Source organism: Betta splendens, chromosome 14, assembly GCF_900634795.4.
Source record: "Betta splendens chromosome 14, fBetSpl5.4, whole genome shotgun sequence".
Classification (NCBI taxonomy): Eukaryota; Metazoa; Chordata; class Actinopteri; order Anabantiformes; family Osphronemidae; genus Betta; species Betta splendens.
The window spans coordinates 12,504,431-12,521,538 of NC_040894.2; the positions used below are offsets into that span (position 1 = coordinate 12,504,431).

At 41.0% G+C, this 17,108-nt stretch overlaps 2 protein-coding genes across 3 annotated transcripts; one reads left to right on the forward strand and one right to left on the reverse strand.

Annotated features, from left to right (window-relative positions):
• The first annotated feature begins 65 nt into the window (after positions 1-65).
• Positions 66-5,955, forward strand: LOC114870098 (neuferricin). Its single transcript, XM_029174795.3, has 4 exons — positions 66-367; positions 450-590; positions 745-931; positions 5,644-5,955. The coding sequence occupies exons 1-4, from the start codon at positions 121-123 to the stop codon at positions 5,816-5,818; spliced, it is 750 nt and encodes a 249-aa protein (XP_029030628.1). The 5' UTR covers positions 66-120; the 3' UTR covers positions 5,819-5,955.
• Positions 5,956-5,964: 9 nt separating this feature from the next.
• On the reverse strand, positions 5,965-16,889 carry ankfy1 (ankyrin repeat and FYVE domain containing 1). 2 transcript variants are annotated; one of them, XM_055514431.1, is made up of 25 exons: positions 16,751-16,889; positions 14,410-14,617; positions 14,039-14,157; positions 13,686-13,821; positions 13,428-13,551; positions 13,161-13,310; positions 12,886-13,051; positions 12,378-12,582; positions 12,219-12,287; positions 11,886-12,088; positions 11,688-11,785; positions 11,232-11,433; positions 11,020-11,118; positions 10,775-10,928; positions 10,515-10,683; positions 10,145-10,263; positions 9,841-9,997; positions 9,525-9,725; positions 9,246-9,422; positions 8,987-9,134; positions 8,354-8,444; positions 8,002-8,126; positions 7,750-7,896; positions 7,580-7,670; positions 5,965-7,457 (listed from the first exon to the last, which is right to left on the reverse strand). In XM_055514431.1, exons 2-25 carry the CDS (start codon positions 14,559-14,561, stop codon positions 7,325-7,327), a joined length of 3,435 nt encoding a protein of 1,144 aa, XP_055370406.1. In that variant the 5' UTR covers positions 14,562-14,617; positions 16,751-16,889; the 3' UTR covers positions 5,965-7,324. The 2 variants fall into 2 exon arrangements, with proteins under 2 accessions (XP_055370406.1, XP_029030619.1); XM_029174786.3 differs by lacking the exon at positions 16,751-16,889 and adding an exon at positions 16,067-16,215.
• Positions 16,890-17,108: the final 219 nt, after the last annotated feature.

Below are 17,108 nucleotides of genomic sequence, written 5' to 3' on the forward strand. Positions count from 1 at the left end.
GTACTGTACGCACTGTACGTCCACCTGAGGCGGCCTGTGCGCACGCGCGTTGTGTTACTTCCCGATCACGTCTCCCACGTGACTGTTCGGCAATAACAAAGTAAGCGATGACTAGGCAGCATGCTCGGCTGTGTGTTGGTGGCGTTCGTGTCTGTTCTGTTGGCCGTGTGCCTCATCCCTCGCGAGTGGTCCGTCACGTTCGGCACCGGACCGGCGCCTGCGCGGCTCCTGAGCCGGAGTGAACTGTCCCAGTACGACGGGGAGGACGGAAGCAGCGGGCTGTACCTGGCCATACTGGGCCGTGTTTTTGACGTACACAAGGGACACAAGCACTATGGACCTGCTGGCGCCTATCGGTCAATGGCAGGTGATTCCACTGTGACGTTGACCACTGTCTGCTGTGGTGCGAACACTGTTTCAGTCTCATTATCTCAAAAAAATAATTGCAGGAAAAGATGCCTCCCTGTCTTTCGTAACTGGCGACTTCACAGAAGGCGGCCTGACAGATGATGTGTCCAGTCTGTCCCCGCTGCAGGTTTTGGCCCTTTACGACTGGCTCGCGTTTTACGAGAGCCACTACCAGTTCGTAGGTGCGTGATGTTTGCTCTGCCGTGGCTTCATCGGAGTTCCAGTTTGAGCCCGTAGACTGGACTGATCACAAAACTACTACATTTACCTGATCATCAAAAGTCTATTTAAATTTGTTTTATGTTGTGCACATTTGGCTTTGTTGTTGATCACCAGGATTTGTAACAGGACGGTTCTACAGTGAGACCGGGCAGCCCACACCGGCTCTGTTACAGGTAGAAGCATCACGAGCAGAAGGTGAGCGGATGAAGTCCCAGTCCGATGCGGAGATGCTGCGCTTCCCACAATGTAACTCGGAGTGGAGTGCTGCCAGGGGAGGAAGAGTCTGGTGCTCCACGAAGAGGTGTGGAAACAGTTCAGACCTAATCAAATATTAGGAAAAAATCAAATATCCAACACAATTTACAGATTATCATGTTTTTTGGCTTCTAGTCTTCATCATGATCTGTTAAAAGTACAGAATTCAAAATATTTAAATAGGTGTTCAACAAAAACTAACACATGGGCAAATATGGAAAATGTTGTTGGGTGGGTGGTCAAATCCTTTTATATATGAAATGTGCAAGACTCAAGGATAGTATCTGGTCAGTGAAACCGTCAATGGGCAAGTTCAGTACATGTCTCTAACACCAGTCAACGTGCTCGGATGGTTGAATAAGTGAGAAACTATAAGTGATGGTAACAACAGGTGATACATATGTGGTCGTGGTTATATATCTGACATGCGGTACCTTTCGTGCACCACTTGTCTGCATTTTTCTTACCGGTTGACCATATGAAATGCAATGGGTGTCGCTCACCGGGCACACCTTGGCTTCTTGACAATTTCACAATTTGCTTACTAAAAAAAACTAGAAAAAGTAATTTCTCGAGAAATTACGTGGGAGAGCTGATCTGCTGCCGCAACGATGCCAAACGCTGATTAAGCTGCTGACGTCAAAAAGTTGACTGCGTCCAAAAGTTGACTATGGCAAAAAGATGAAAACGAGAAAACGTTCACAAAGAATAAAACGATGACAAAAGATGGTGATTTAAAAAAAATCATAATTTGACCGAGCTGAAAAGATGTCAAAGATTAAAAAGTTGACCAAGGTGCATTGTTGACAATCATAAATAAGCTGACTAGCTTTTTGATTTGAAGAAACTATTTGTAAAGCATTACCTAACTGTGTAATCGTTTAATAAGTAGTAGACATTTACCAGTCAGAAACAAAAATCTTGCCATTTAAGGTAATGAATTACATTGGTGCTTTTATTTTGAAAGGATTTAGAGGTTGTGTGTGGGCAATTACTAAACTATAAAATAGTCGTTAGATAGTCATAATTTATCATTCAATAGCAAGAATAGCCCTATTAAAGCAAACGATTTAGATTTAGCCCTTTCAGAATAAAAGCACCCTATTTAAGTTTGAGTGGCTATTTACTGAACTCTAAAGTAGTCTCATTAACGATTGGTAAGTATTCAGAACCACAAACTTTCTAATCAATCTTGCCATTAGAGGTAATAAATTGTAATTGGTGCTTTTATTTTGAAAGGATTTAGAGGAAATGTGTGGGGGTAATAGCGTAACTGTCAATTAGTCTTTAAATAATCATAATTACCCATTCAAAGGCAAAAACAGTGCAGTTAAAGCTAATAATTGGCATTGGTGCTTTTATTTTGAAAGGATGTAGAGGAAGCACGTGTGGGTAATTACTAAACTGTTAATCTATGTTTAAATAGCCATAATTACCCATCTAAAAGTTGAAATATTGCTATTAGAGCTAATTATTTGGCTTGGTGCTTTTATTTTGAAAGGATTTAGAGGAAGTGTGTGCTTAATTACTACACAATCCAATAGTGTAGTTGAGTAATCAGTAATAAGCATGGAACTGCTGTCTACACTGAGCATCAGCAGTTTGACCTGTCAGTGAAATCTGCAGCTGCGCCGTCGCCATGGAGACAAAAGGCGGGAAAATCAGGCTCACTCTGCTCTGTAAAAGCAGAGTTTCACCCTGTATAAACAGGCTTGTTCCAGCTAAACCATGATAGTATCACAAAAATTATTTCATTTTACGAGTCCCAAGGCTTCAATGAGCAAATGGTGTGAATTTTATGTTTGAGGATAAAAGCTTGTAGCCACAGTGGCAATTTCAAAATATGTCTCCTCTGTTTTTCTCCCCAGACGTCTGCCAAAAATTATCATTAGAGTCTATGGGAGAATTTCAGGATCTCTCTGCGCTTTGAGGTTGATAGCGACTAAAGTATAGGTCTGAGGGTATAGCCAGACACATCATTAGAAAGAAGACAAGTATGACTACGATTTAGTGAAATAATTACGTTCATAGAGTAGAAATTGTGGCTGTAGCGACGAGTTAAAGACCGAAGTTCTGTCTTTAAAAAGCGCACCCTCGCACTCTGGCTGTGACATCACGCACTCTAAATGACCCAATACACACTAATGGAAAAGCTGAAAAATTAACAAAAACCACACCATATTTAAACGCTCACTAGTCGAAAAGTATAGAAGATACGACAACGCTAATTTACGAGGAGAAAGTTGAGCGATGATGGACGCTTTTGAAGTTGAAATGACGTTTCTACGCCAAAGTATGACGATGATAGACGCTGATGAAAAGAGGGAAGTTGACAAAAAGTTTAACGATGATTCCCATAGACGACCATTATAAAAAAACGATGAAAAAAGTTGAATAACGTTAAAAGTTGAAAAGCTGAAAACATAAAAAGTAATAGCCCACATCTCCTAAAGATGACACACGTTTAGAAAGTTGAACGACGATTCTACGATGAAGCGTTAAAAAGTAGATAGCAATCAAAAAAAGGGCGGAATAAGTAGAAGAAAAATAATAATAAAGACCGAAGATAACAATAGTGTGAGAGCTGTTCAGCTCTCACACTAATAATAATAATAATAAAGCTTAGAAAAACAATACAGTGAATGCTTTGCAGCATTCACTGTGATAAAGACCGAAGATAACAATAGTGTGAGAGCTGTTCAGCTCTCCCACTAATAAAGCTTAGAAAAACAATACAGTGAATGCTTTGCAGCATTCACTGTGATAAAGCTTAGAAAAACAATACAGTGAATGCTTTGCAGCATTCACTGTGATAAAGCTTAGAAAAACAATACAGTGAATGCTTTGCAGCATTCACTGTGATAAAGAGCGAAGATCTCAATAGTGTGAGAGCTGTTCAGCTCTCCCACTAATAAAGAGCGAAGATCTCAATAGTGTGAGAGCTGTTCAGCTCTCCCACTAATAATAAAGACAGAAGATATCAATAGTGTGAGAGCTGTTCAGCTCTCCCACTAATAAAGACCGAAGATATCAATAGTGTGAGAGCTGTTCAGCTCTCCCACTAATAATAAAGACCGAAGATATCAATAGTGTGAGAGCTGTTCAGCTCTCCCACTAATAATCACACAATGACATGAACCCACCCACATTATTGTTTTTGTCCAACATTCTATTTCTGTGTCCATCTTTCTTTCATGATGATACTATACAATAAACAGACCGTTCTGAAAGCGTTCTGAATAATAAAGACCGAAGATAACAATAGTGTGAGAGCTGTTCAGCTCTCACACTAATAATAATAATAATAAAGCTTAGAAAAACAATACAGTGAATGCTTTGCAGCATTCACTGTGATAAAGACCGAAGATAACAATAGTGTGAGAGCTGTTCAGCTCTCCCACTAATAAAGCTTAGAAAAACAATACAGTGAATGCTTTGCAGCATTCACTGTGATAAAGCTTAGAAAAACAATACAGTGAATGCTTTGCAGCATTCACTGTGATAAAGCTTAGAAAAACAATACAGTGAATGCTTTGCAGCATTCACTGTGATAAAGAGCGAAGATCTCAATAGTGTGAGAGCTGTTCAGCTCTCCCACTAATAAAGAGCGAAGATCTCAATAGTGTGAGAGCTGTTCAGCTCTCCCACTAATAATAAAGACAGAAGATATCAATAGTGTGAGAGCTGTTCAGCTCTCCCACTAATAAAGACCGAAGATATCAATAGTGTGAGAGCTGTTCAGCTCTCCCACTAATAATAAAGACCGAAGATATCAATAGTGTGAGAGCTGTTCAGCTCTCCCACTAATAATCACACAATGACATGAACCCACCCACATTATTGTTTTTGTCCAACATTCTATTTCTGTGTCCATCTTTCTTTCATGATGATACTATACAATAAACAGACCGTTCTGAAAGCGTTCTGAATAATAAAGACCGAAGATAACAATAGTGTGAGAGCTGTTCAGCTCTCACACTAATAATAATAATAATAAAGCTTAGAAAAACAATACAGTGAATGCTTTGCAGCATTCACTGTGATAAAGACCGAAGATAACAATAGTGTGAGAGCTGTTCAGCTCTCCCACTAATAAAGCTTAGAAAAACAATACAGTGAATGCTTTGCAGCATTCACTGTGATAAAGCTTAGAAAAACAATACAGTGAATGCTTTGCAGCATTCACTGTGATAAAGCTTAGAAAAACAATACAGTGAATGCTTTGCAGCATTCACTGTGATAAAGAGCGAAGATCTCAATAGTGTGAGAGCTGTTCAGCTCTCCCACTAATAAAGAGCGAAGATCTCAATAGTGTGAGAGCTGTTCAGCTCTCCCACTAATAATAAAGACAGAAGATATCAATAGTGTGAGAGCTGTTCAGCTCTCCCACTAATAAAGACCGAAGATATCAATAGTGTGAGAGCTGTTCAGCTCTCCCACTAATAATAAAGACCGAAGATATCAATAGTGTGAGAGCTGTTCAGCTCTCCCACTAATAATCACACAATGACATGAACCCACCCACATTATTGTTTTTGTCCAACATTCTATTTCTGTGTCCATCTTTCTTTCATGATGATACTATACAATAAACAGACCGTTCTGAAAGCCACAAGTCAAAATAGATTAGTCTAATAATAAAGCGATTGTGTGTTGCGTGAGAACCGATCTATCCTTTGTCACCCGGCAGTAGGTGAATCTACAGATAATAAAACAATGCTGTGCCTCTGGAATTAATTTATTTTTTCTTCCTCCCAGCGGTGGAGTGGTAAGAGACTGGACAGGGGTCCCACGGAAGCGCTTCTCTCCAGGATCCACTAGTGTTCGTTGTGTCTGTGTTGAAGACCCAGCAGCAGCAGAGGACAACCCCAACCTGCTAAAGTACGAAGGCTGCCCTCCACATGCTGATTCATGCTCAGTGAAACAGGACTGACCTCTCGTCCAATCCAGAGAAAGGACCAAGATGTGAGCTGCTATTCATAAACACAAACTTTTGGATACTACTTTTATTTCACTGTTAATAAAATACGCTATAGAACTTATTTTTAATAAAGATTTAAAATGAAGAAATCTCAGTGCCACTGTTTTTAATGACCTTTATGTAAAGTTGTCCTCCTTTTTCTCTAAAAGGATACACCAGGAGGAGACAGGCTAGATATCTGAGCATACAGATACAATACAATGTGCATAAAAGATTAAACAATGTGCATAAAAGATTAACAGAGGCAAGATTTAGGTTTGTCACAATGACAAGCACAAACTGCATTAAAGTACAAAACAGTTGTAGTGGTCAAAAATATCACACATTTATCTGTACAATTTAATAATACTTAGAGGCCTCACCACTTGGCCAACCCTCTACTCCACATTCTCCCCAATGATCAGAAATGTCATGTGTCTTGATAAAGTGCACCCATTAGGTTTGAAAAACAAAAAGTGTTCAATGTGAAGGGTCAGTTTGACCTTTTGACTTGAGGCAACATTGTTCGGACTATGATCGTGACTTCGTTTAGGGACCTCCTGGCAGCTCACTAATGGAATGTAATCATTTGTATTCATGATCATAATTCATGGCCATCATACATAAAGGCAGCAAAAGAAATCATGGGCATTTTGGAGGACTGAAACTACTGATAGAAGTTTGTTCTCTTACTGGTATATCCCAAATCACTATGCATTTCCAATGAAATGGGAATTCAAAATGATAGTGTGCAGCAAAACGAATATACGTCATAAAACCCACTTGTGTCATTTTCAATCTCTAAATTTAAGTAAACGGTCAGTGCTTAGTTATACTTAGTCTAAAGAAATAGATTGTATCATTTGAAGTTAGTCTTCAGTGAGTACAGATTTGGGGAAACAGAATAGTGCAAGATTACAGAGAACTCATCGTTCTGTACTTGTAGTGATCTAGAGGCATTTTCTGGTGGGCAGCAGCCTCAGCTCTTATATGGATGTATATAATCTTTTTGGAGCAATTACCTATTGTCTTTGGGCAGGTCACATAGCATGAAGGCTGCTGATGGCAACGTATACCAACAGTGAAAACAGGAAATCCCCTTCTGATTGGATTGTTAAGTATTTATCAGTGAATTGAATTGTTTGTGCACAGCAGATTCTTGCTTGTAATAACAGGAGCTGATCAGTACAAAGAACTTGAAAAATCAATTAACAACCTCAGTCCAGCTTCCACTGAGCTGGAGAGCTGCTTTAAGAGAGTTTGATCGAAACAGAAACAAAAAAGACAATGCTTCTTTTTGAAATGTTTTTTTTCCTACAGACTCAAATAATATAAAGGCGATAGCCCATAAAAGTCTGGGAATCTCTGGGTTAGTATGTCCTGCTACTGACGCCTCCTCTCCTGGTGTGTCTGAATGACTGTGCCTGTTGGGCCTGACACGGCCAGTGTCAGAGGTTGGAGGATATTCAGGTCACGCCATTACGATACCCCACCCAGAGTCAGTACATCAAAGCAGATGTCACACACCCTCACCGGCTTGTTCAAGTCGAACTTGATGATGGGCATTTCCTTTATAGAGCACTTGTGGCACAACAGGCGCCCACAGTGGCGGCTGGAGTTGGCAGGAGGAAAACATTCACAATTACACGTTAAAATGAAATTCCAACATAGGTTAACTAAGAAAATATAACTCATTGTTTAAACATAAAACACAAGAAAAGTCATATTACTAACCAGTGATGTTTCCGTGTTGTTACGCCAAACTTGGCAGTACATTCATAGCAGTTGGAGCCATCACACCATGGAGGTTCTTTGGACAGCATATCTACATGCAGGGAAAAAGTTAGTTAGTTGGATTATAACAGTAAATAACAGTATGCTCTATACACAAGGCTTAAATGTACCTAGAAGGCGGAAGAGCAACTGTTTGGTTGCAACTTGGTAATTAAAAATGTTGATGCCCTGAATATTTGTGACGCCCAGTCGAGCCCCCGCCCTCACAATGGCCCGACACAGGTTTGCATTTCCTTTCATGTATGCCAGAAGTAGAACTGCAAGAAAGCAACAGCACAGCTTCCAGTCAGTCTATCGTGAACCTACATTTTGTATGATGTTGCATGCATGTTGTTAAGTGGTATTTAAGTAAGCTCCACTACCTGTGTTCCCTTCGTTGTCGGGTTTGTCCAGAGGGTATTCAGGCATACACTCCAGGAACAACTCAAAGATGGCGGCAGCGTTCTCTTTCCCATATTGGCCGAGGACATGCATTGGGGACTGACCCCTAGGAGGAGACAGGCAAGTTGACACCACAGTTAAACAATGTATGATCTGCTTTTGTATACTTATTGTAGACAGATTTATTTCCTTGGCTTTAATCATTTTTATACTCCCATGGAGTTTACAGCACATTGTATCTGTAGCATTGTAACATGACAATGTCTGTAAGAAAGATTGTTTTTCATTTATTAGATCTTCAATATAGCCGCTATAAAAGGAGACTAGGTGCACCTGAGATTGAAGGCCTCAGCATCAATGTTGGACTCTGTCAGAAGTGTCCTGACATTGTTAAGGCGGCCCTGCATCACAGCTAGATGAAGAGCTGGTGAGACAGCAGCAAAAACAGGGACAATACAATATTATTTACAAGTAACTGGAATTACTGAAGCTGACCATAATTATTAGGAATATCTCCTGGCGTTATATTTACCATTCTACTGAAAATGCTTCTCAATGTTGTGAACAAAATATACCGTATTAAAGACTGGCCAACATTACAGCTGTTACCTGAACCAAAGGTGGTTAAAACTGTTAAGTCTAGAGATTGTGTTCATTTGATTAATGGATGACTGATGCTAACATTTCATTAAGTTCCTCAACAAAGTGTGAGTCAGCTTTTTGTATTCACTGAACCGTGGTGATAAATGAGTCCTTAGAATTGAATTGTTAAAAAAAGATACAGTATATTCTTTTCAGTATATCTGAAAAACCCTTAACCAAACTCAAGTATAGCTTAATTCTCTGATTATGGGTCCTAGGGAGGTGATCTAGTTAATGATGTTCTGTTTCTAAGATGGATGAGATGTTAAAACATGAACGGAAACATAGTGTATAAAGTATAACTTTTAAAAATGTAAAATGTACCATTATTGCCATTCTCATCCTCAGCAGCAAAGTCGACTCCATTCTCTATTAAGACAGAACAAATAGTGGCCATGTCCTGCTGGGCAGCCAAATGCAGTGCTGTCTGCCTATGTTTAGTCACTTCATTTAGTTTGGCTCCAGCAAGCAGCTGGAAGCAAAGATAAAAAAAAAGAAGAAACATGTCAACATACAGACTACACAAGGTTATGAAGACCTGAACTGGTGTGAATAGTAAGTGTACGGTAGACAGTGTACCAACCAGGTTGCGGACAATGATCTCAGACCCAGCCTGAACAGCCAAGTGGAGAGGGGTGAGTTTGGCTGTATCCTGAACTCTTGAGTTGACATTAGCTTGGACACTGATGAGAAACAGGACGCTTTCAATGTCTGAATTTTGTACAGCCACATGGAGGAAATTCCGCCCCTTGTTATCCACCTTAGCAGAAACAAAAGTGTGGGGTCAGGAGAAATTAATACTGCAACGGGTGTACAAGACACAGCATATGAAGACACACTGCTGAAATTACGTGACTGCTACCTGTTCAGCAGCACCTGGCTCCCTTTTGAGGATCGCCTCCGCTGCCTTGTTGTTCTTGTGTGTCATGGCACAAGCAAATGGTGTCATTCCTTGACGGTCACGAATGTTAAGACGTATGTCTGGATGGGAAATGAGGAGCTGTATGATGACATTGTGCTGGCTGCTAATGGCAGCATGAATGGGAGCTCTGCCCTCCGCATCCTGACAAGAAAAAAAATACAAATACAAGTCACTCTCACTAGTTGGATACTGTGGACCCAGATAAAGAGAAAATACTGGAAGACAGAAATTAACCCTCTGATGTGACAGGACTGACCTGCGCATTAACGTTTGCTCCAAACTCTAGAAGGCACTGCACTACCTCCTCCAACCCCCAGCTGCTTGCTAGGTGGAGGGGTGTTTGTCCGTCTCTGGCTTCCTCGTCTCCTTCCCCATTGGGACCTGGCTGCCTGGAGCTATTCACGTCACACCCACTATGACAGAAACAGTGCGTTAAGGCAACTAGCTATACTGACCAAAGCGCATCTATCTCAAATATAGCCTGATCAGATTATGTTTTTATAATCACTTTGTTTAAAAACCTAGCATTACATTTCATATCATCAAATTCCTGATCAGACCTGCGGATTAGGAAGCAAGCAGAGATCTCATTATTCTCATCGACAGCTCTGTGCAGGAGGGTCTGCTGGCAGCCAGAGGGCCCTGTGCTCCAACAAGTTGCATCACAGCCGTGGCGAACCTGTTGGGACAATGAAAGTGTACGTGTCAGAAGGTTTTGTTTCCTAGACAGCAATATCTAAAGTATACATATTCCCTAAAACAATACTTTAGTGCAGTGTGTCTATACATATAGTAGATGTTTAAGTATTCTTAAATAAAATGCCTTTTAAGATCCAATTTATACCACTTGTTACCAAAAGCTTTAGTTAACCGCCAATATGCCATAGAGAAGCTAAAAAATGATAAATGTTTTGGAAACTTTTGTCTCACCAATGTGGACGCAATATCTTCCAGGCCATTCTCAAGAGCCAGCCACAAAGGAGGGTCACCTTTATCATCTATCACAGACATGTCAGCTCCTCGTGTGCAAATAGCATCCACCACCAGTGGCAGCTGGTTGCTAATGGCCAACTGTAGTGCTGTTTGTCCCTCCTGAGTCCTGGTAGCAGAGCAAAAGTACAGGACAGGTAAGGTTCTAGGGCTGTAGTTTAGGTCAAAGCTTTTGTTGTTGTTTCAGTCACATGTGTTACCTAACATTGATGTCCGCTTGATGCTCCAGAAGGAAGAGAGCACTCTTGCTGTCCTGTCTTTGGATGGCCATGTGAAGCAGAGTTTGTCCATTGGACATAGTGTCATTTATAGAAGCCCCTGAGCCAAGCAGCTGAGCCGCTATAGTGTGCATACCTACAGTGACATGAACATATAAGATCAATATGTAAACCTTTACCAAGGTTATTCTCTCCATACCTTTACTAGAAGTAATAAGGATGGGTACCTGTCCAAAGGGCCAAGCCCAGCACCGTCTGGTCGATGGAATCTTTAAGACTGAAGTCTGGAATGATCTGGAAGTTGTTGGTTGCATGAAGTGCATTGGCTGCAGAATGGAATATAGATAGTAGAACAGAAGGAATAAGTGGGGATTCACTCCAAGTGGTCTGCAATGGAGCTGCAGGTGATTAGTATGACATCATCAGAATATATACTGACCTTTTTGTTCGAGAATAACAGAGACCACATCTGGGTGATTATAAGCAATGGCCATGTGAAGTGGGGTCTGCATGGCCACACCGTGGGCATCGTCTGGCAGAGCCTTCTGGGTCTGGAGGTTGGGATTGGCCCCCTGCTGGAGCAGCTCGGCAGTCAGGTTCGCCAGGCCACAGCGACATGCGGTATGAAGCGGGCTCTCACCCTGAGAGAAGATTAAGGGATTGATGCAGTGATTTTAAGCAATACAATAGCTTATCTATTCTATTAATCTAAACATTTATGAATAAGACTTCAGCTTCGTATTTTTAACATCAACTAATGAATAGACCTTATGGTTTTTGATGTGGTTTCACAAGTGTGTTGCATCATATGAACAAACTAAATAAAATAGTTATTTTCAAAATGCACACACTAAGTAAATGTTTGGCTTGTTTGTGGCCTAAGGTTCATACTCACCAGTTTGTTCACATTATTGACCTTTGCTCCATGAGTGGCTAGGAAAAGTGCCGCTGCCTCATTGCCTGCCCCAGCTGCTCTCTGCATGAGGCAGTTTTCTACAGACGATGAAATGACAAAGACAAGAATGTGTTACGCGTATAAAGAACCATTGCAGCTAGAAAGAAATGATTGCATCTGGAGCTTTTCTTAAAGCACCTGTGCTAGTGTCAGGTGCATCGGGGTTGCTTCCTCTCTGGATAAGCTGTGCTGCAAAGCTGTTCTCGTCAAAGGAAGTGCCATTCTCTACAGGTACATCGTCCTCAAATGGGTTCACTGAGGGGTCTGAAGACACCGTGATATACTGCAGAGCCAACCACAGAGCTGTGCTGCCCTCATGGTCCTTGAGTTCCAGGTCAAGCCTAACAAAATGCACTTCTTAGAGGGCTCATCTTCATAGTGAAACAATGGCCAAGACATGTACTTGAGGTTCCAAACAGTTTTTTTTTAATAATAAGTTTGTATATTAAAATCAAAAAGAATGTAACTCACTGTTTGCACTTGAGAAGTTGGCTGAACACTGGCTCATTCCCCGATGACACAGCTTCATGCAATGGGGTTCTAACAAAGAAACAATATATTAGTGAAGTACTACATTATTTATGAACTGCAAAATGTTAAATGTTCACAGAGCCTAATGATGGACAGTACCTGCCCTTGCTGTTCTGCATGTTAGGGTTGGCTCCTGTCTTGAGCAGAGCTTCAGCTATCCGTGCCATGCTGCTCATGACTTCCACAGAGTGCTTCTTGGGACTGAAAGAACAAACCAAGTGAAGTGGGGTTTCCACTGCCCCTACGGTGGCTGCATTCACCTGAGCAGAGTGGCGAATCAGAAAGACGGAGGCAAATTCATCACCTGCAAGAAAGAAAAGACGCACGTTGTGTTACTTCCCGATCACGTCTCCCACGTGACTGTTCAGCAAAAACAAAGTAAGCGATGACTAGGCAGCATGCTAGAAAAAAGAAGATTAGCGGTCAAGAAATTCTGCTTTCCTGTTTTAACTAGTTTTTAATTGGTTGATGGCTGGATTGGCCTATATGTGCCAAAGCATTAAAACTTATGTATAGGATACATTTACTGGAGTCTGGGTTCTACGTCACGTCAGCAGAGGAGTAGTAACTGATTTCTTTGTTGTTTCTTTATTTAGTGACTGAATACCTCTTTGGATGGCTTTGTGCAAGAGGCTCCAACCACTCTGGTCCACCATATCCACATCTGCTTTGTTGTTAACCAGTGTAGTGGCAATACTTTCTAGTTTACGTGAGAGCGCCAGGTCTAGTGCCAGGTCCCCATTGTTGTCCAGTTCATTTAGCTTGGCAGGCAGCTGAACAGCAACAGTTGATAACAACAAAAACACAATATCACAACAAAGTTAACACACTGAAAATGAAAAAAAATAGAGCTGGTCTAATAAATCAGGGTGGGCCACTGACCTGTGAGTCCATCTCTATAAGATAGAGAAAAACCACGTCTTCCCGTTCTACTTTAATGGCTTTGTGTAGAGGATACTCCGTTTTAGATTTGATCATCTTGTAGAGCAGTTGGGCACTCATGGTACTGAAATCTTCTTTCCTCAGATCATCCTGAACAATAACAATCAGTCACATTAAAACACCAAAATATTAGAAATGGCTTATGAAAAAATGTCATATAAAAAAATCATAATAATAAACATTGTACAACTACTGAAAAATACTCACCCAGTGACTGGCTATGATCTCCCCACAGTAGTTCATGAGGGTGGCAGCATTTAGTTCCTCTGCTGTCTGGTAAAAGCGAATGCAGTTTCTGACATTTACTGAGGACATCACACCTTTTTCACACCTGTCTCAGTAGACATAGACATATTGAGCCCATTAAGAAACATGCTCTATTAAAAGATTATGGAACATCACTGCAATAACCTAAAACAATTAAGATGCAGCCTGCAAATTAAAAGGCAGCAAACTGGTGCTGACCTTTCTCTGAGAAGCTGAAGCTGGAAGCGGTTGGCTAGCTTCATCAATTCAATAAGAAAGGCATCATCCTCACTGAGTTCCAACTCATCAGTGTATACCCAGCGCAACATCGCCATAGCAACCTCAGGTTTGCAATCTGTGAATAGTCATAAAAATCTGCTATTTACAGAGCAATCATTTATAAAGTCAATTTAAAATTTGACTTCAACAATCACACAATCATTTAGGCAATTTGCACAATAACATGAATTTATACTTTATTTTGAAATTATAATCAAATAAAGCTTCAGTTAATCTTTACTAATCAAAGTAAGTGGAGTGACAGGGCATGATGTACCACCAGGTGTGCTCACCAGATAGGTCCAGTTCAGAAGTGGAGGCCAAGTTAGCCAGACTCCAGACATCACTGCGAGCAGCCAGCACAAATTTATGGGCACATACATTCTTCCCTGCAACTTTCACCTTTAGATCACTGCAGAGGCAAAATATTCATGGTTTAGAAACCAAGTGTATACCACAAACATTCTAGGTGTTCAATGATGCAAGCAACACTCAGCTGTGAAGAAAAACACTAAACACATGCTGTTAATGTGCCTGCTCTTGCTTACAATAATGTAGCAACAAAGATGGTCTATATCACCATCACACACAGTTGTAAAACCTTTTTAGGAGTTATAAATAAAGAACACTATGAAGGAATTTGCATTCCCAAATCCAGCATCACCTGTACTGTTCCTGCTGATAAAGGTCCGCCACGATGTCCAGCAGACGGCTGATGAAAGTGTCTGGGGCTGTGGAGCTGGTGGAACCCTGACCAGACACCTGAGCAGCCAGCACGGCACAGCGCCTCTCTGTGTCGGCCAGCTTCTGCTGCATCTTCACATACTCCTGCCTTAGCAGGGTCAGGTGCTTCTGCAGCTTGGCCACCTCCTCTGTACCACATAAAAGGAGACACACGCGAGCCAAAACAAGATGCAATGAGCCATTGAATAAAGCAATAAGGTGCCACAGGCTTGGTTTCGTTAGATTAATAAAAGGGCCTATTTCTTAAAGCATTTCTCTCAAGTTCTCCAAGTTACACACACACAGTAGATTTTACCAGTAGATTTAAAAACCAGAGTACAATATCAGAATCTAATGAGCATTTGCTTTGTTTCGGCAGCTTTTGACTCTGCGTTATGTCAGTAATTCATGTCTCATTCCACAGAGTTTCACTGAGGCCCACTTCCTTCCTTCCAAGCAGTAAAGTTTTAGTGAAGAGAAAATGCTGATATGGCACGTTTCCCTGTCCACTCTCATAAACCGTTAGCTGCAAAGATACTGGTCATGAGGAACAGAAAGGGTGTGTCTGAAAACCACATGATCAGCTCAAGACAAGAACCCTAATATGCTGGACCAGCATCTTGGGACCAACTGCCCTGGAATTTTCTAACCTAAATTAGTTGCAGAATGCATCAGGTGTTATTAGCAAAGTTGTAATCCCCCATTTATCTCAAGGTTTGGAAATTTCCCAAAAGTCAAACGCAACATAACAGTATCACAAGCTGAGCCCTGATACTGTAAGTAAACCATAAACATATGGTAGCAAACTGTGCTAATTAGAAAACAATGTCTGCAATACAATACACAGATCTTCGCATCTTTTTCATTTTAAATTAAGTATTAGACGATCAGTGAAGTCCAAAACAAATATTTGTTCTGCTCAGTGAAACTCCCGGTTCAACTACAGATCAGAGTTAGTAAGGAGATTTCTCTCGAAGAGGTGCGCCCAGCAGACATCCCCTTATGCCCATGCCAAATATAGATGGTGCCCTTGGTCATGGCACTTCAGCCAGGTGGTGCAAATCATACCTGACTCTTATCCTTACATTGCATTGAGTCCTATCCCGTATTCACGCTTTTAACGAGACTGATCATCAAGTATTGTTATAAACGTGTTCAGTAAACGGAGTGTTAGCGTTTACGACTGCGAAATTATAGCTTGTCACCTAATTACTGTTTTCATTTGATGCAACCCATGACGATGTTATCCAGCCTTACATGAACAGCATTATTTGATCAAATCTACAACTTATGATATTGCATTTTCTCACGTAGCAGACTGTTAATATTGCAAGCACAACCATGATACCCTCAGTCCAACCCACTAATATCAGGAGCCCGGTTCAGCTAGAAAAGCTATTAAATTCAGCTAGCAACATTAACGCGCTAACGACAGCTCAGGGTGACAAGAGGAAGGGTGTAGCACTGCTGTCTATGCTCAGCTGGAAACAGCGCTCACGTTGTTATCCAGCCAGACACGAGCTGACTCGACCCAGCAGCAATACAAATACACAAGTATACGAAGGAGCGTATCACATAGTAAAAAATCTATCTCATACCTTCCGCCATGTTGCTCAGCGTTAGCTCCGTAGCCCGACTGTTGCTATCGCGATAAAACAAGGGAGGGAGGGAGGGAGTAGGCGGCGGTGCGTTCGCTGCGTCAATTTGAAGTTTACTACGACCGTTGCCATTTGTCTATAAGGCTAAGATGACATGGATGTTTTGCTGAATTTTTAATCTGTTGTTAAGGTAAAATGGAAGGTAAAGGTGGTGCTTTTCTATACTGACGAAGCTTAAAAGGTGCTAATTGAGCAATTTGTGTCATATGGGAGTCATATGTGACGTGGTTATTTTTACAGTATCGCTCAAATGCAGCCGTCGTTCTATTTCTTCTTTCTGTTCACTGATGAGTTTCTATTTGTAATATGTTTGTGTGATTGTATAATGAAAAGTTTTAAAAAGATGGAAAAACAGTGCTGCCTTCAAGTACTCCTAGTAAATTCCCACATCCTCAGCGAGATTAAAAAGGACAGTCTGCTCAATATTTACAAGTCCCCATATTCTACACAACTGACAGTCCTGTTCAGTGTTTCTATACTGTGCAATTATATTAATGGAACCGTGTATAACCACAATCTGGAACAGTGGAGGTCACTTTTAGTACTGTGCAACATGAGAAAATATGTCAAGTCTTACTATGGAAATATATGCATGAAAGGATCTGATTTGTCAAGGTTACTCACTGCGTGGCGGTTTATCATATTCAACAAGCCATGCTGTAGCTAACGTTAGCTAACGTTACATCAGCGTTAGTCATATTTCATTTGTTTTGTCTGAGAGCACTGTGTGTAATATAAACGAGCCTGTGAAAACCATGTGTGGTCGACTCTTGTGACAACAAAAGTCAGGAAGTGTTTATAACTTACTGTGATGGCTTAGAGACAGACAAGACTGGGCCAGAAACACAGCATGCTTACACATGTCTATGAGCCTGTGAACCACAACCCAAACATATTTTGTATATAGTTAAGTTGACAGAATCTTATATTTGCTCTAATCATTAATTGTTTGTGGCCATGGTGCATTCATTTCATTACTGTA

Excerpts from the sequence above, each read along its gene's own strand:
- ankfy1 (XM_029174786.3), bottom strand. Across the intron at positions 10,929-11,019 it reads GGGCTTGGCCCTTTGGACAG|GTATGCACACTATAGCGGCT; the intron begins GTACCCATCCTT and ends ATGTCACTGTAG. Across the intron at positions 9,423-9,524 it reads AGCCAGGTGCTGCTGAACAG|GTGGATAACAAGGGGCGGAA; the intron begins GTAGCAGTCACG and ends GTTTCTGCTAAG.
- LOC114870098 (XM_029174795.3), top strand. The coding sequence starts at position 121 with ATGCTCGGCTGTGTGTTGGTGGCGTTCGTGTCTGTTCTGTTGGCCGTG. Across the intron at positions 368-449 it reads CGCCTATCGGTCAATGGCAG|GAAAAGATGCCTCCCTGTCT; the intron begins GTGATTCCACTG and ends AAATAATTGCAG. Across the intron at positions 932-5,643 it reads GTCTGGTGCTCCACGAAGAG|CGGTGGAGTGGTAAGAGACT; the intron begins GTGTGGAAACAG and ends TCTTCCTCCCAG.